Source organism: Strongylocentrotus purpuratus, unplaced genomic scaffold (assembly GCF_000002235.5).
Source record: "Strongylocentrotus purpuratus isolate Spur 01 unplaced genomic scaffold, Spur_5.0 spur5_scaffold_18, whole genome shotgun sequence".
In the NCBI taxonomy this organism is placed as follows: domain Eukaryota; kingdom Metazoa; phylum Echinodermata; class Echinoidea; order Camarodonta; family Strongylocentrotidae; genus Strongylocentrotus; species Strongylocentrotus purpuratus.
Genome location: NW_022145603.1, coordinates 10,078,087 through 10,097,642, shown reverse-complemented (window position 1 = coordinate 10,097,642; position 19,556 = coordinate 10,078,087). Strand labels below are relative to the sequence as shown.

At 39.7% G+C, this 19,556-nt stretch overlaps 1 protein-coding gene across 1 annotated transcript in view; it reads left to right on the top strand.

Annotated features, from left to right (window-relative positions):
• Positions 1 to 6,689: 6,689 nt before the first annotated feature.
• The window catches only part of LOC115925410, a 27,721-nt gene continuing 14,854 nt past the window's right edge, over positions 6,690 to 19,556 (top strand). Inside the window, exons 1-9 of the mRNA XM_030989178.1 lie at positions 6,690 to 6,769; positions 7,686 to 7,811; positions 8,754 to 8,823; positions 9,538 to 9,652; positions 10,360 to 10,477; positions 11,143 to 11,252; positions 12,214 to 12,303; positions 16,514 to 17,567; positions 18,182 to 18,385. Coding sequence (XP_030845038.1) covers positions 7,750 to 7,811; positions 8,754 to 8,823; positions 9,538 to 9,652; positions 10,360 to 10,477; positions 11,143 to 11,252; positions 12,214 to 12,303; positions 16,514 to 17,567; positions 18,182 to 18,385 — 1,823 coding nt within the window. The 5' untranslated portion in view covers positions 6,690 to 6,769; positions 7,686 to 7,749. The remainder of the gene's footprint in view (positions 6,770 to 7,685; positions 7,812 to 8,753; positions 8,824 to 9,537; positions 9,653 to 10,359; positions 10,478 to 11,142; positions 11,253 to 12,213; positions 12,304 to 16,513; positions 17,568 to 18,181; positions 18,386 to 19,556) is intronic.

The window sequence follows — 19,556 nt, the reverse complement described above, 5'->3', positions numbered from 1 at the left end:
GCTTTAAGTCGTCTTCGAGGGACTTGGTAATTAGGATTAATACATTACCAAGGGGCATTAGCTCATCAATGTGGTTTCGAACTCGGGACCTCACGGAACCACTGCTCTACCACTAAGCCATCACGTCTCCATTTAATATGATAGAACACATACACATATTGATCGGGGTAATTACAAAATAAAATCAGGGGGATGTATTTCTTATTCGAAACAAGTGATTTACAAATGTTGATGTTGTGACATGATTTTCCGGCATTTTTTCTCCATTTTTTTTCGTAAGTCATACCTTTTTATGCGTTTGTTGGAAGATAAGAAATTCCCAAATTACAGTCAGGCGAAGTACGCTTATTTAGAAGCCTTTATGTCATGGTCTGCAAAGTGGCTGGGCTCGAGCCCCCCCCCCCCCCTCCTTTTAAAAAAAGTATGTTAAAGAGAAAAAGAAAGAAAGACGGAGAAACAAATAAGTGACCTGCCAATGTCACAAATAAGGTATAAAAATTGCTCATCTGACCGTAATTAAATGCTTAAAACCCCAGAGCTTACGGGGGCTTCGCCACCGGACCCAACCAAGGGACCTAAGGCAAGCGCGTAGCCAGGATTTCATTTTAGGGGGTTGGTAGTGAGCACGCAATGACAATGACAATGACAATGACAATTTATTCTCATGTCACCCACAATGGGGTATTGGAGAAGTTTACAATCAGTTTGAATTTGTCAATTAAACACTGTGAAATATACAATACAATACAAATAGAATTAATATTAATCCATACAAAATAACACTATCGACAATAGTGAGAAAAATTATGATGATAATGATAATAACAATATTGATGATGATAATAATAATAATAATCAAAAACAAAACGATAATATTAATTAAAACGATAATTAATGACGAAATTAATGGAAGCAATTGAAAAAGAAATTTACTGGCACCAGTAAATTGAGGCAAGGGCATTTTGCCCCACCCCCACCCCTATCCACAACTCAGGCGCGGATCCAGGATTTCTTAGGGGAGGGGGCCCAACTTTTTTTTTTTTTGCTCCCGAAAATTTGAAAATCGCGCCGGCCGAAAAGTCGCTCAGTGGTGGGGGGGGGGGGGGGGGGGGGGGGGTACAGAGCACATTTTTTTTTTTTTTTTTTTTTTTTTTTTTTTTTGCTCCCGAAAATTTGAAAAACGCGCCGGCCAAAAATTCGCTCAGTGGGGGGGGGGGGGGGGGGGGGGGGGGGGGGGGGGGTAGTGAGCACATTTTTTTTTTTGATCCTCAAAAAAATTTCAATTTGCACCCCCCCTTGAGCGCCAGGGGGGGGGGCCCAACCCCCAAAAAAGGTAAAAATCACGTGATTTTACATGATTTTTTTTTCAAGGGGGGGGGGCCCGGGCCCCCCGGGCCCCCCCCCTGGATCCGCCACTGCCACAACTTGTTGGCGGAAAAATTGCAACTGATACCCCTTCTTTCTATTTCCTTCCTTCTCTCTCATTTTTTGATTGGGGGAGGGGGGAGGCGACAGCCTGGGAGGCGAGGCTCTTTCGCCCCACCCCCCGATCACTTCTTCCCCTTTCTTTTCTTCTTCCTCTCCTTTCTTTCCCTTTCTCTCCTCTTTCCCTTATTTTCCTTCTCTCTTTCTCTCTCTTTTTTTCCTCCTTTTTTTTTCCCCTTCTTTTTGTTTCCTCTTTTTTTTCCCTTCTTTTTTTTTCCTCCTTTTTTTTCCCTTCTTTTTTGTTTCCCTTCTTATTTTTGACCCTTATTTCCCCCCCCCCCTGGATCCGCCACTGTCTTGGATATTGAATTAAATTAAACGAATTTCTCAATGAGGGAGGGGGACGCGATTCCGATTAATTTCTTTCGATGAATAACATCATCAATAACATCCACTCCCCCCAAAATAAATTAAATTAAATAAATGAATAATATACATCTATATTCTTAGCTGAACTCTGTCTAATGGCGATGGTGCGGGTAGAAAATAATAATTTTTTTACTGAAATAATTTTCACTCTGACAGTACTAGTTGTGAGAGTTCAGTGGCCATCAACATTTTCTTTTATATCGTTTAATTGCAAGACACCATGACAGTTGCAAAATAAAGCGCGGGTGTTTTAAAAACGTTTGAAGGAGGCTGTGAAAAAATGACATTTTAAAGTAACTCGACTGTCAATCATCAACTAAAAATGGAGGCTGATAAGCTCATCATCAGAAGTAAAACCCCAGATGGTGTATTAAGCTTTGATGAATATGGATTTGCTGTGTTTTCAGAAGATCAAGCGGACATTGAGCGAAGCCACAACTACACCAGGTAAGCTCCTCCGACCCAACGGCATGCTCAGGCTAGCGCTAGGCCTCGACTCGCCCGCTTGGCCCGGTCAGGGGCATGTATGTCGGGTGAAGTGGATGAGGTGCAATGCAGCTGTTGGCGTTGCCTGAGCTAGCTGAGCTGTGCAGCTGCAGCGCTGACGGGTTCAAGAATGTACCCAATGAGAAGCATCAAAATGGATCATGTGTGCACACATTATTTGTTTATGCACAGGCCAGGAACCAATGGCAATGCTTTTTTAACTACAAAACCAGTAGTAGGGACGCTGGTCCGAGAATGAGGATCGTCCTAATAAACGAGGATATCCTCATAAGCGCGGACAAAATGCGTCCTCTTAAACAAGGATCGTCTGCATTTTCGCGGACGTTTTTTTTCATCGGCGCTCTGCGGGTTTCGGGTTACCGAACCGCCCGCTGGCAATGCCAAATTTGGATTCCCCAGAGGAAAATAACCCTAGAGGTCTAGACTAGTTGACCATCTACTTTTATGGGTTGTCCGTCTTCCCAAGGATTTATTGCTCGTAGTGTGAAGGTCTCTGTACAAAGTCATTGTAAAGTAAAATGCATCAAGAAAATCATCCCGGAATCCGTTTTTTGCATCGCCAATGTCATGATGTGCCGATCAAAAATATGGAACATCTGCTTTTTTGCAGACGATCCTTGTTTTTGAGGACGCATTGGTCCGCGTTTACAAAGACGATCTTCGTTTATGATCGAAGACGATCCTTATTCTCGGACCAGCGCCCCTACTGAAAACGTGCCCCAAAAAGTTGTATAAATCACGTCATGTCATGCACGTCAATGAAATTTAAGAGAAGTCGCACTCATGCATTGCACAGTTTTTTAACAAGGCTATGCTGTTGCGATTGTCTGTGTGTTCACTTTATTTCAATGTTATGAAGATTGTGGGGCAGCGGGAGACATATTCGCCTTGCCAGGCGGATGACTGAAGTCTGTGTTGTTTGTACATGCCCCTTCCTTGTTCATAGACGCAGGTTATGTCAAGTGGAAAACACTCCGTCCCTCGGATAGGACGTTAAATAGAGGCCCTGTGTACAGGAGAGTCACCACCCTTGCACGTTAAGAACCCATTGCACTATTTGTATAAGAGTAGATTAAGAGTAGGGGGAAAGCCTGGTGTAATGGTCCACCTGCACACCCCAACCAGGCCGAGTATATGGCATCTGCAAGAATCTTCAGTATTGAAGGAAGCAGATTATCTTGAAGAAGAAGAAGAGGTAGATCTAGATCTAAGATATATTAGAATCTACACCTATTTTATAAAACGAATATACTAGACTACAATGCATGTACACAAGTTTTCTTGAGTGACGTTATGGCACTGCAGCGCTATTCGGGTATTCACAATGGCACAAAATGCACTTGGCTGCACCTCATGCATTTCATTGCACCATTGTGAAAACACTCAAGCGCTGCATCGCCATAAATAACGTCCCTCGCACCTGTGTATTATTTGTATATCACCGCCCGAAACCCACCGTCGGTATGCACTGGTATTGTGCAGTGGTTTGCCGTGAAACGTGTTAGAAAGTATATAGATCTAGATCTACTGTTGTCTTCATTTTTAGGACAAATACTCCAAAAGAGATAAGAAAATTTACACGAAACAGGTTAGAGAGATATCGACTTTTAAATTATGACCATTATTTGAACAATTGTTGAAGATTTAATTGTCCATAAGTCCGTACTGTCCATTTTCAACAGGATATTCCTATAATCTTAAACCACAACTTTCAGACATTCATGATGTGACCTACAGTGTACAACTGTACTTGTAGTATGTTTATCCTTGTTTTTGTTGTCCTCTTTATATTCTAAAGTAGCTTGGAGAATCCATCTGATGAGCACCGGTTGGCCTGGGAGAGGTACGTAGCTGACTGGCCCAGCTCCTACATCAACTCCCCCAACAAGTTGAGATACCTACTGCGTAAGGGCACGCCCAGACCGCTCAGACCAATCCTGTGGGCCAAGCTCCTAGGGTGTGAACAGCAACAGAAAACATCTTCATTCAGTTATTCGGTAATTACTCATTATTCCTAAGTATCATTTAAGGAGGTGTTCACACTTCTAAAAGCATTGCTTTTAGTGGACCTCTCTGCTCTGTTTCCAACATGTATTTCTACATTTGTTGTAAATGTTTATAATTGATTGGTAATGTTTTGTTGGAAACATGAATAAATTGAAATTGAAATTGAATGGCTGCTGAAGTAAACTATCTCTAAGAAACTGTAGTAGAGTTCACAGCTGTAGGAAAGTCAAAACAATTTCTCTGTGGAAAACTAATTTAAACAAAATTAAAAAGCAATTTAGAAGAGAGCTACATGTATGACATGCTCTAAAATGTGTACAGCACTAGTCAACCATAAGAAAGCTTTGGAATATCAAACAAGCTTAGTAAACCAGCCAGGTATAGGGAGTTTAGGGTGAGATCGGGGGCGGGGGGCACTAAACAACAGAGTGGCCCCTGTATTTTGTATGAATTTGAACCATTGAAAGGAAACAGAGCAATTATTAGTTTTCGGCGGAGACAGGCTTGAGTAGTAGCCTCTATTATTATTGTTGATCTGTTCATGTGCACTTACATGTTTTTGACATTAGCTTTGGGGATCACAGGTGGGACATTTGATTATCTGGCACATGCATCTTACTCTTTGCCTTTGGTTATAGCTACAACAACATAATAACACCCAGGGAATAATTTTCCTGGTATCGCATCGCAATTTGCTATGCATTTTTGCATGACTGCTATACAAAATATCTTTTGTGTAGCAGTTTTCTTCCATAGAAATGTACAGAATTGCATTTGAAATATTTATCCATCGGCTGAAATTGCTAATCAAAAATTTTGAGGAAAATTATTCCCTGAACACCTTATGGTATTTAAGAAGATCCGTTTCAATATACATGTAGTCATGTACCACTGCCAAGCAATGTGCCTGTGTGATGTACATACTGTATGAACCAATCACCAATGTTTTTTTTTTTGGGGGGGGGGAATATTGTGGGTCAAGGAGTTTATCCCCATAATCTCCAAAATGTTGTCAACTCATACTAACCACTGTAAAGAAAAGAATCTTCTTTTGTTGAGAACATGGCCAGCACAGAACAAAGTTTGAGTTAGATTTGATGCTCAGGGTTTTATGTTATTCTTTATTTCCTTAATACTCCACATATCCAAAGAATGCAGGGTAAACTATTTGCTATTTTAGTTGAGGTACACTTTCTTGGTAGTCAGGCAAAAGAAACCATCACACTGTCATATCTGACCTTTGACCCACACAGAATGTGTAAAGGATTTAGGGTTTTACGTTATTCTTTATTTCTTCAATACTCGGTATCCAAAGAATACCGGGTTAAGTTTGTTCCTCTTTAAGTTGCTTTTTTAAAACTTTCTTAGTAGTCGGGCAAAACAAACACTCAAACCGTCATATCTAACCTTTGACCCCTACAGGAGTGCGTACGGGCTGTGCGTTCCCAGATGGTTGAGCTTGGCATCAGTGAGTACTGCTTCCACCCCCACCACCAGGTACTGGACGGTGAGGATGAGGAGGATACTGGTAGACTAAGGGAGGAGGAGAAGGAGAGACATCACCCGGCCAAGATGAAGCATCTCATCCCCCCGCAGATCCTCAGACAGATTGTCGTCGATCTAGGTGAATTCCTTCTGCCTTCCTGCCAGGATTTGCTTAGCCTTATGCCTCAGTTACACCTTTGCGTATTTGGCTTGCGTATTTATGGCAAGCCGTTTTAACATTTATTCCTTTTGCTTGATATCAAAAAATGAATTCTTGCTTACAACAGAAAATCATTTCTTGATATCAAGAAATAGGAATAAATGTTAAAACGGCTTGCCAGAAATACACAGCAATACGCAAAGCAAATACGCAAGGGTGTGACTGAGGCATTAGGGCCAAATTGAGTGGAATGCACTAGTGGCTTCCAAGGGATGGTGTTGGAGGGCTATTAAAGATGTTTTGCAAGTTGCAAGTATTAATTCATTTACATAATTGATTACCCTGGTTGCAGGTTCCCTTGTCAATGTGAATGATATTAGCACATGGTTAAAGTGGCTCCAAACAGAAGATCTATTATTTTGGTTAGTGTCAATTTATAGTCTAAAATAATACTTCTCATGTCTACATCTTACTTCTCTCTCCACTTGTCATTTCTCCCCTCACTGTCTATCTGTCCGTCTGTCTCTCTCTCTCTCAATCTTACTTTCATCCCTCCCTCCCTCCTACTCCTTCTCTCCTTCTCTCCCCCACTCACTTCCCCTCACTCCATGCTTCTGTTTTTGCACACAGAGCGTACATTCCCCACTCATCGTCTCTTCATGGGATCCAAACCGGAGGCGAAGGAGGGGCGTGCATCTCTCTTCCGGCTTCTTAGTGTCTATGCACTGTACAACCCATCAGTGGGATATTGCCAAGGTATGCCTTTATGTAACCAGGGGGATGTTTCACAAAGACTAAGATCGACTTTATGTTAGACTTAACTATGGCAGGCCGTTCATGCCACTTTGCTCTCACCATTTACTGGCATTGGTCTCACAAGGGACATACAAATCATGGTCACAAATCTACAGAATTTAAATTTTTTGATAATTCATTAATAAAGGAAAATATTATCTAAAGATCATATTTGAGAGACCAATGGTGAGAGCAAACAGTGGCATAAACTGCCTGCCATGGTTAAGTACAACTTAATGTCGATCTTAGTCCTGTGTAACACCCCCCAAGTGATCATTTTATATTATTTAAATAGTAAACGATTTGTATCCCCTTTGTCAAATGATATGTTCAGGTGCTTTCTGCTTGACAATCCTTGTTCTTTTTGAAGGTATCCTTCCATCTACATGTATGATTTCGCCAATTTGTGTATTTATGACCTTTGTATCATGTGTATGGATGAAAGATAAATGAAATTGTAACTGAATTAAAATTGAAATACGTGTATCATATTTCTGCACAAAGATTCAATCAGTTTAATTTTGGCCATTACCAGAATTGGGTTATTGATGTAGAAAAATAATCGTGTACCTGTTACAGCTCATTTTAGGTATGTTATTACCAAAGAAAGTGTCTGACAGTGAAGTCTAGAAAGTAAACAGGTTTCCTTGCATAATTTGATTACTAGGACACCGCTAACGCTTAAATTTCACAGATAGGACATACATGACATATTCATAAATTCCTTCAACGTTCTACAGAATTCGATTTGGGCTACAAAAGGGATATACTCCCTTTAAATACTATCAGTAAATTCCTGGTATTACAATGCTGGACTAATGCATGTATTGTGTGATTAATATATTTTCTTTTCTTTTACATATTTTCTGCCAATCAGGAATGTCCTATTTGGTAGGCATGCTCTTGATGGTGATGAAGGAGGAAGAAGATGTTTCTGGGCCATGGTGGCGCTCTTTGAGAAACCCAAGTTCCTTGCCGGCTACTTCGATATGAATCTCAAAAGGTTAATAGCTTAACTTTACTTTACTTTAGTTTAATCCAGCAATGCTATAGGACTATACCTGTTATCGATCGTTGATGTCTTCTTCAGAGGTTATAAATTATTCTTGTCTTTTCATATTAAATAATTTGATAACTGGGAAACGTTTTTAGACCAGTATTTGTCTAGTATATTCTCAAAACCGTTTACAGAAGTTGCTGACATAATGTTTTCAGGAAGACTGTTCCACAAATCCACAATTCTGCTGCTAAAGAAATGCTTCCTCATATTTAGAGAAGAATGTTTTGATATTCTTATATGGAATTAAGAGGTGGCTGAGTGATGGAGCAGTGGTCTCGTAACCGGGAGGACCCGGGTTTGAAATCAAGTTAATGCGCTAGTGCCCTTTGGTAAGGCCTTAATCCGCATTACAAAGTCCCTCAGAGAGTACTTTAAGCTGTCGCGCATTTACATGTAAAAGCATACACATGTTTTCTTAGCAGTCAAGTAAAACAAACCAAACAAGCAATTAATTTATTTATAGACTTAATGACAAATGAATAACCCAATTCAATATATTTTAGATGAAAAACTGATCACATAAGAGAACCAGACCAAGAAATGCTTGTTAGTCTTTTCTTTAATTGTGAAAGTATTGATTCACTACAGTACAGGTCGTATATAAATCAGTGAATAAATATAGCATTAAACAAAAAGGATATTTTGCAAGTGGTCCAGCCTTTCAAAAGTGTAATTATATAAAATAAATGAATTACAATTCTAAATTTGGGAAAATCATGCACATTGCGGTTGTCATGCTGCACAAATGATACGTATGAACAACCTGAAAAATGTTTCATGTTCCTTTCTCTTTTTCCAAGTAGTAAAAACTTACTCCTACATGTAATTGTAAACTTGATTATAAAAAAAACATGAATGAATAATATGTTTATTTTTTTCTTTTAGAATCCAGAGCCATGCTTCTCTATTTCAGAAACTGCTTGGTCAGCGCTTTCCAAGAGTGGCCAAACATTTTGTAAGTTTTAACGTCAGAAATCTGTGTGTTACTCTACATGCATATACGTTTGTTAGCTATTCTGAATAGTCTATCTCTATCCCTCTCTGTCTCCTCATTCTGCATGTTTGTCAGCTATTCTGTTTGTTTGTCTCCATCGCATAGCCCAAGCGAATAACTTTGCACTCCTCAAAATGAGCAACTTTATCCAAGCCCAAGCCCAAGTAATGGGCTGATAGCATTAAAATTGAACTTTGTAAGGCAAGCACAGGCAGTAGTAAAGAAAAAAAAAATCTTACTACGATGTCACAGATATATAAGAAATATTGAGTGGATTTAACTGTTATGTGTATTGCTCTTCATCGATTTTAATGAACATGATCATATTTTTATGAGGGATGAAAAGACTTGTAATTTTTGTAAGTGATATTCTTCAATAACAACATGAGGTCTTAGGTTATAATCATGATATTAATTCAGGTACTCTTTAAAAATCCTCAAATTTTTGTATTCCTTTTTTAGGTGTTGTTTTCTTACTCTTTCTATAGAATTCTCTTTAAGTGTTCAACCCCTGATGTATGTCACTCCCTGGTTAATGTGTCTCCACAAATCACTTCTACTTTTTCATTGTGATATTCTTAAATGAAAACAGGAGGTTTTTGTTATAATCATAATTCAGATATCACTCTTCAAACATCCTCACAATTTCTACCCCCTTTTCTTGTTTTTCTGTAGGATTCTCTTGGTGTTCAACCTCTGATGTACGTCACGCCCTGGTTTATGTGTCTCTATACATCCCTACCATGCTGGGATACAATACTAGCGATCTGGGATCTTATCCTCCTGGACGGTAAATAATCTACTATAAGCTATATGGTTAGGGACCTTATGCCTCAGTCACATCTTTGCGTATTTATGGCAAGCTGTGTATTCCTATTTCTTGATATCAAGAAATAATTTTCTGTTGTAAAGCAATGGTAATTCTTGATATCATGAATTCGATTTCCTGATTCCAAGATTTCATTTTTTGATATCAAGAAATAGAAATAAATGTTAAAACGGCTTGCCATAAAAACGCAACAATACGCAAGCCAAATACGCAAAGGTGTGACTGAGGCATTAGCGGGATTTGCTGGCACAAAAAGACATGTCCCGTATACAAAGGGCAGAATGATTTGGAATGTCAGTGAAGTAAATGGGAAGTTGGTTTTGATAAAATCAGAAAAATGAGAGAAATGAATTACGAAAGTTTGAGCAATTTCAGATGAAAAACAGGAGAGTTATTAATTTATGAAAGTTGCAATCAATCAAATAAAATTGTTTGCTGTGTGAAGACTTGGATGCCCGTTATTGGTATTCCCACCAAGCCTGGTGTTCAGTGAATAATGCCCTTCTGCATATGGAAACTGTTGAGACTCTCTCCCTTTAAGTTAATGTGTATGTTATGTATGTTTTGAGTCTCTCTTTCTCTCTCTCTCTGTCTTTAACTCTCTTTCTCTCTCTCTCTAACTCTCTCTCTCTCACTCTCTTTCTCTTTCTCTCTCTCTCTCTCTCCAGGGGTGACCACCATATTCCGAGTCGGCCTCTCTCTGATTGACATCCATCAACATGTCATTCTTGCAAACACCGATCTCACCAAGATATTACCTCCCCTGCTGCACCCAAAGCCTGATATGTGAGTGTGAACAGTGCTCTTATACCTTATTGGTAAATAGTGTTGAAAGCAAGCGTTGTTCAGACTATGTACAATTGAGTCTATTATAAAAATCTTCATCCAAAGCCTGATACATGTCTGTAATTTTTAACAGTGCTCTTATACCTTATTGGTAAGTATTGTTGAAAACTGGCTTTGTTCAGACTGTGAACTCTCTCTCTCCTCCTCCTCCTCTCTCACTCTCACTCATCCCTCTTTTCCTCACCCTCATTGTTTATTTGACTCCATTCATCCTTCAATCTTTGTTTCTATTATGGCAAAGACCATCTCACATTTGAACTGTTATACTACTGGCCGTCTTATAAATTGATAATAGTATAATGGTGGCTTCCTATATAGCGCTAATGTACGTCACGCAGTGTCTCTACTGGAGCTCTGACATTATTACCTTGGTCATAGCTGGCGAACAAGTAGCGCTCTAGCATATCATCTACTCATCTACACCTGGATGGGGAGGGGCATAATGGGATCAATGTCTTTGCAAAGGACGTTAGTACCGGGCTAGGATTTGAATCCTCAACTCTATGATTGAAAGTCAAATAAATGAACCACCTGGATCCACAATACATTTTTTGAAGAATCAATTACAAAGTGTTTGCCATTGCTTTTTATTCTTTTGACTACAGGGTGTTGCATGAAATCCTCATACCAGCTGTATGGAAGATGAACGTAGAGAAATGGGAGATAGAGACACTCCAAGCTATAGTGGCCGAAGAGGAGGACCCTGTACACTCAGGTATTTAGTTGTAGACCCAGGTCCCTGTTTCATAAAACTTTATATCAATAACAAGTTACAAGCTACTGTTAAAAGCTACTGAAATCAAGGCATCTGATTGGCTGAGAGCAAACTTTATATCAATAACAAGTTACAAGCTACTGTTATAAGCTACTGAAATCAAAGCATGTGATTGGCTTAGAGCAAATTTGTCAAAGAAATTTTGCATTTGTTATAGATAAAAAAAAATTATGAAACGGGGCCCCTGTATCTGAACCATCACTCTTTAGACAATCATCTCCAGTCAATGAGTTCCTGGACAACATACTCCCCAAAGACAATTACCCCCCCCCCCCCCCACCCTCCACCCCTCTTCTTGAAGGAGATGTGATCCTGTGTTTAATAAATTTTCCCAGGAATGCATTTGAGTGATACAGATATTTTCCAAGTAGTAATGAAGGGCGATGTGATCCTGTCCATTTCTGGACATAGCACTTTTAAATGGCGTAGTGCTTTAAAACCAGGCACTTTTACAATTTTTCTTTGGTCTTTTGGGGGGTAAAGGTCAACATAACTATTTATTTTTTCAGGACTCCTCAACCCTCTCTCTCTCTCTCTCTCTCTCACATGGTGCACCCGCAAACCTACTGCATATATTTATTTTGTATGTCTTGTCTGTTATTTTTGACATACTCCTCTTTATAAAAACTACAGTTCGTTGCTTGCATCGCACACTTTAGTCACCTACATGTGAGGCTTGCAAATGGTTAATGTATGCGGGCGTCTACGAAGATAGTGCGACTTTCATTACAACTGGGTCCCTTCTTATACAGAGTTAATATCAATAACGACTGTGTACAAAAGATATGGGAGACTGCAAACTTGCAATTGATTTGAGACCTTGCGATTGCTTGAATCAATCACAATACTATATTAGACGGGGCCCTGCAATGTTTTGTTGTTGTTATTATTATTGTTGCAGGGAAGAAGAGACGTCACCAGGCAGAGAAAACGTTTGGAGAGGTATCGCAGAATAGCAAGCGTATCAGATTAGAAGAAAAACCAAAACCAGGTAAGCTCACAACGTTCCCATTCCCAACGGTAACTTTGTCTCAGATGTTGAAACAAAATCCTGGATTTAGCTCATGCTGCAATGATAATTGTAAACCTTTAGGTCAGTAAGGAACCCCATGACTTTTACAAGCCGATCCCCTGCCTGTTTATCAAGATATTTATGATTGGAAATCGAAACCAAATTTTGCGTTTGCCAAACGGTTTTCATAACACTACAGTCTATTGGGGAAAACGAATCTGGTAAAACCAGTCACTCAAAAGTTTTTCCTTTTTTCAGGCACTTCTTGATCATTTTGAAGCGCAATTTTTTCAGGGCTTCAACATAACACCATATCACAGACACTGATAACACGTAGAGCCAGGGACGTGATAGAGAAGGACTGGAATCAAACCGCTCTCATTGACCCCATGCTCCAAGCCGCCGAAAAGTTATGCGCTAATCTGCAACTGTTGACCAGGTGGTGAGATAAAAGAGCGCATGATAAAAAATCTACCGAAACGCTTATACATGCATTTATTACATGCCGTCTTGATCAATGCAACAGCCTTCTTTATGGCCTTCCGGAGTCGCACATTGCAAAACTCCAGAGAATCCAAAACTCTGCTGCCAGGCTTGTAACACGCACACGTTCTTGTGAACACATCACCCCAGTACTTCGCGAATTGCATTGGTTGCCGGTGACGTACCGCATCATGTACAAAATCTTAGTTTTAACTTATAAATGCATTCATGAATTGGCACCAATTTATCTGCAAGAATTAATCGAGGAATACAAACCCTCACGCAATTTACGGTCATCTTCACAATTAAACCTCGTATCTACTTCTGTGTCAACTCTCTCTTATGGTAATCGCTCCTTTCGCAAAGCTTCTGCTGAACTTTGGAACAAATTACCTTTAAATGTAAAAAACTGTCAAACCGTTAACCTATTCAAAACTAGTCTCAAGACACATTTATTCAAAATTGCGTTCGATGATTAATTATCTATGTTCACTTTGATGTGTATTCCATATGTATTGTTATTTGTAGGTTTATTTGCATTTTTAGTTTTGTATAAGATGTAATTGTATATCAGTCTATTTTGTGTGTATAGCGCTTAGAGACTTCGGTGGTAAGCGCTTTATAAGTAACGTTTTTATTATTATTATTATTATGAAATTTCAGGATTTAGAATTCCTACATCAGAAAATGGTATCACAGCAACTGTTCGCTGTCCCTTCCAATGATTTCTCATCCATTGTTGAATGTGTACAAGTAAAACAAGCGAACACAAACTTGTGTAATTTTATCCTTTTTTAAACTTGAAAAATACAAAAAACACGCGAAAACACGCATTAGCAAACTTAATGTTATTGAAGATTGTAAATCATGGATCAAATAACGGGACATTAAAGCATGCACAAATTAGCGCATCATCCTAAAATATTGAATTTTTGACAGGATGTAATTTTTATTTTACCAACTCTGGCACACAAATTAAAGGAAGGACGGAGTTATAAATTTGAAGATTTGTTTGATGTACTATTCCCAATAAAATTCCCATATAAAGTTTTTGATTTACACTGAAATTTTGCTGGTAATTTAATATTTTGTAATAAAAGTAAAACTGGTGCCTGGCTTCCGAAAGTCCCCGCAGTGGAAGCGCGGTTCGGAGCATGGAACTTCAAAGCCAAGTAGAATGTTACACATCCCATTGTTACGCTTTAGAACTCAAGAATGCGTTTGAATAAATTACAAGAGTTTCGCCTCCTTTTCTTTCACCTCCCTGGTAGAGCCGAGCATCTCAGATTTAACATTGTTAAACGATCCCTTTAAGATCAAAATTTAAAAGTGGCTAAGGTTGATTCCAAGTATTATAGAAAGACAGTTCTAGAGAATTTGTTGTTATGAATGAAGAATATTCCAGACATTTAAAAAGAAATCTACAAATTAATGATATAATATATAATAACTTATACAAGGTACTTCAAACATTCATCAAATTTATGAAACACTTATGGAATGATGATATATTTAGTATCATTCTTTTACAGAGCTATATAAATTTCGACATTTTATAAATTTGTCAAATGGTTGATAGGAAATTCAACTCTTGTGATATTACCTCATTAATTTGTAGATTATTATAAAAATGTAATATTCTTTTTTATGCATCCGTTACGAAGTAGCCGGAGGCATTATGTTTTCGAGTTGTTCGTCCGTACGTCCCGTTCTCGTGATCGCGTTATCTCAAGAACCGATTGATGGATTCCTGCCAAACTTAGGTCATGTACATGTATGTATCTTGCAGAGCCGATGAATTGATTATATTTTGGGGTTACAAAGTCAAAGGTCACAGTGCTCATTACAGTATGTATGCTAAAATAACTCGTGATCGCGTTATCTCAAGAACCAATATATGGATTCCTGCCAAACTTGGGTCATGTATGTATCTTGCTGAGCCGATGAATTGATTAGATTTTGGGGTCATGAGGTCAAAGGTCACAGTGCTCATTATGTATGCAAAAACAGCTTGTTATCTCAAGAACCGATTGATGGATTCCTGCCAAACTTGGGTCATATATCAGACTTGCCAACCGTTCCGTTTCTAACGGAACTGTTACGTTTTTTAAGTTTTTAGAGCCATGAAAAACGGAACGTTCCGATTTGGGGGAATTATATGTAGTATAAATACCAGTTGGCTTTCCATAGTTTCGATCTGATGAGTCCTGGAAGGATTGTATTGCGCAAGATGCGTGCAGCATGCTTGTTGCGCGCCACGCTGATCTCTATTTACCGCGTGTAATAATGAGCCCTCATGTGCGTAGAGTGCCCATAGAGTACCATGCACAATCCCTCGGTCATAGGCACCCATAGAGCTATTAGTATATAGCTCTATGTGGGCACAGCACAGCGTGCACGCGTCGCGCTAGCACTATCGCTCATGATCACCGCATGACTCCGGCCGTATATGCGAGATACGTATTTCACGCGCAGTGCACAGTGCAGTTGCAGCGTATGGTAGGATTTGTGATGTGCATTCCGTTTTCTGAATTTCAAATGTTGGCAAATATGATATAAGTATCTTGCAGAGCCAATGAATTGATTAGATTTTGGGGTCACGAGGTCAAAGGTCACAGGGCTCATTATTTATGCATAAATACCTGGTGATCACATCATTAGAACCGATGGACGAATTACCATCAAACTCAAGACATGCATGTATCTTGCAAAGCCAATGAACTGATTAGATTTTAGGGTCATGTGGTCAAAGATTAAAGGGCCATACATGTATATGAAAAAATAGCTTGTAATCACGATATTCTGAGAACCTCTTAATGGATTACTATTAAACTTGAATTTGAAAAATAGCTTCTGTTTTTGTTTGTGAAATCGCTCTTTGGCGGAGGCATCATTTTCGACTGCACGCAGTCGAAGTTCCATCTAGATTCTTCTGAATTGAAAATTCTCTGTAAATGTCATTCCATAATTCTTGGGAAGTGGCCCTAATCAAGGCCATGCAAGTATTCCTTTTAATAAATGTACAAAATAAGAAATAACAATTTAATTGCCCATACCATAGTATTGTCGTTGCAAAATATTCCTTATACAATAATAGTGGAAACATTGAAGAAGAGAAACACAAACCGTGTATAATGCACATACAAATAATAGTAATATGTCCATTTATATAGCGCAGCTACTATATGAATATACTCTACTGCGCTTAATAGACAGTACCACAGTATAACCCCGACTGTTGCTGATCCTCCACGATAAGGCTTGAGCATTTAAGGAATTTTCCTACCAGGTACCCATTTACTTAATCTAGGTGGAGAGTGGCAATTTTCTGACAAATGTAGATTAATGTCTTCCCAAAGGATATGAGTGCTGTGCTGTGACACGAACTAGGAACCATGTATCCACTAGGCCAGGGGAGCTTTTCACAAAGCCTTTTGTCAATGACAAATTACAAAAATCAGTGACAAATCTGCTGATAACTAATCATAAGCAAGGATTTCAGTAGCTTATAACAAAACTGTCATTTGTCACTGATGACAAGTTTTGTGAAATGCCCCCCCCCCCCTTGACCCATCTACATGTACATACATGAACATAGATAGATGAATGAAAATACTTCATACCTTTAGAAAGATCTCTTGAATAAGATTTGATACACACAAAAATAGGTACATATGTCATAAGATTTTGTCTTGCTATTTCACAGCCGCGACCAGCAGCTTCTTCCAGCGAGTGATCAACATCTTCACCCCTCAAAACCAGAGAGACAATGAGCTTCTGGGTCAAGGAAGTTCAGTTGCGACCTCCCGAGGTCAACATCGCCAGGACGCAAGACACAGCCACCGGCTGACGCAGAAGGGACCAGGAGCCGCACGACCCGCAAGGCATCGTACCAGCTCCAAGGGCAGAGAGCTGTCAGAGGGAGGGTCAGCTTCAGGGAAAGCGATGAAGGGTGGTTCTGGGTGGAATGCTGCATCCAAGGAAGATCTGGCATCATCCAGGAAGAGGATGGAACAGGATGATGGGTGTGAAGCACAGGAGAGATGTACCAGATCTGGGTTTACTGCATTGGGAAGCGGTCAAACAAGAAAGGAGAGTGCCATGACGGATACCTCAAACTCGGGTAGGAGACGTACACCTAGGAAGGTTCCAGTTGAAGAAGACAGAGTGGTCTTCAAAGGTCTCAGACAAGTACCGCTGACACCAAGATCAGCTGGAAGAAGCAAGCTGTTTGGTCGCCTCCATGCCCAGGTCTTTGGTAGCGAAGAGCCCCAAGGGCCACCACTCTCCCACCCTCTTCAGGATCCGGCATCACCTGAACGCCGGCGTAGGACCCCTACCAAAGCTAGACGTAGTCTTGCCAAGTCACCGAAGCAACAGCAGAGGACATCTCCACGGGTGTCGACCAGATCTCAAAGACCACCATCACGCAGTAGCTGGTTGTCGCCCTACTGCAAGCAATACATGGTGAATCCTGCTCACAAGGCCCGCCACCAGACTCCACTTCAGAAGCTACACCATATCAACAACGCAAAGGACCTCCACCTCAGCCCACCAAGAAGCGCAACTCCGGAACTTGATTTTGACCACGTGGCCAGTCCCATTCGAGGGACACTGGACAAAGAGAACAGTCCGGCCCAGACCGTGTCACTGGACGGTCAAGTAAGATCAGCGCCCTCTATGGAGAGCCTGGAGTCAACTCCAGATGGTGTCCTGTCTGTTCTAGGTGAACAGAACTCACAGGCATGGAGAGAAATGAGGTAATGGTGTCCTTTTTTTACTTCATTTGAGAGATTAATGAACACCAATAACATCACCTTCATTGTTACAAAAGCATCATGGTCATTATTATTATATAAACTATTTTGATCCAGCTATTTTATCTCAAAGTTAGAACTAAAGGGTATTTTGTAGGCACCGACCAATGTTTACTATGCAACCACTTATGTGAAGTTATGAACAAAAAGCTGCTTCATTGCTTTCATTTTCTTGGGACAATAAAAATCATTTCACTGAATTTAATAATAATAATACATATGATTTATAAGGCGCCAAATCCACTTGACAGTCAAATGCTCAAGGCGCAAGATGAAATACTCTAGAATACCAACCGAGAAATTGACTGCTACACAAAATGCATAAAAGTAGAGATGGATGTAACTGTAGAAAGTGTTGAAATAATATTTCATATAGAAAATTGGAATTTGTAAATTTCACAGTGATTCTATAACATATTTTCAAAGATATTTCCAACTTGACAAAAGTTTTTTCTTTGCCTGGCCTCAAAAAAGTCCTGTATACACAAATTTGTAAAAACATACATGTGCAGAAAAGATTGTCTCTGACCGACAAAACAATATTTTGGAATCTCCAGATCCCCTCTGTCCGAAAGGTACTCCACGCTGAATGGGAATAACAACTCGCTGTTCAAGACCCCTTCGCACCCCATGCATCTGAGGCCCAAGCAGTTCACACCTGGCATGTACAGCGCAACCAAGACACCTAGAAGTGAAGAGCGCCACCTAGTGGGCTGGCAGAATCCAATGAACATGCCGTCAGCGAGGAGGCTGGTCTGTCGGTAAGAAGTGTTTGTGGTACTTGATAGAAATTTGGTTTAGCTTATGATTTGGTTTCTGTTTGTTTTTCTTTCTGTTTTCCTTAGTTTATATAGTTCTTTAATTTTGATTTTGATTCATTTGTTACTTTTGTTGTTTTTGTTGTTTTGTTTTTGTTGTTTTGTTTTTGTTGTTTTTGTTTCTTTTTTTCAGGGTGGAGGATTTTGGAAAATTCCTACACTTATGATAATGACAGCTACAGTGAGCTGCTGTGTTTCCACAATTAGAATGTCTTCTCTCTCTCTCTCTCTCTCTCTCTATATATATATATATATATATATATCTCTCTCTACCTCTCTCTCTCTCTATCTCTCTGTCTCTCTCTCTCTGTCTCTCCCTCTCTTTCTCTCTCAATTTGTTTCCATTTTGTCTGTTTCTCTCTCTTTTTCCTTGTCTCCTTTCTCTTGAGGTTCTGGTAATTGTTATTCTATTAAAAGACAAAATGGCTCAAGTTAATTCTTAACAGCTTGCCATGCAGATAATGGGTTGGTTAGACTAGCAGAATATACTGTAATGCGTGTCATGAAGACAACTACATGTAGGCTTAGTTGATTGTAAAGTATATGGACGATATAGACGTGGACATCTCCAATTTTTATGCCTCCGCCACCGAAGGTGGTGCCGGAGGCATCATGTTTTCGGGTTGTCCGTCCGTACGTCCGTCCGTCCGTCCGTCCGTCCGTCCGTCCGTCCGTCCGTCCGTACGTCCGTCCGTCCGTCCGTACGTCCGTCCGTACGTCCGTCCCGTTTGACCGTTATCACAATATCTCAAGAACCATTTAAAATTTAAACTTAAGACTCGGGAATAGTATTTATCACCATAGGAAGACGATCTGATTAGATTTTGGAGTACGTAGGTCAAAGGTCACAGGTCACAGAGGTCAACTTATGAAATTCCTTGTATTGAGTTTGTTAGCGCGATATCTCAAGAACCATTTGAGATTTAAACTTCAAACTTAAGGATAGTATGTATCACCATAGGAAGACGATCTGATTAGATTTTGGAGCACGTATGTCAAAGGTCAAGGGTCACAGAGGTCAACTTATGAAATTCCATACATTGAGATTGTTATCATATCTCAAGAACCACTGGAGATGTAAAAACTTCAAACTTAAGGATAGTATGTATCACCA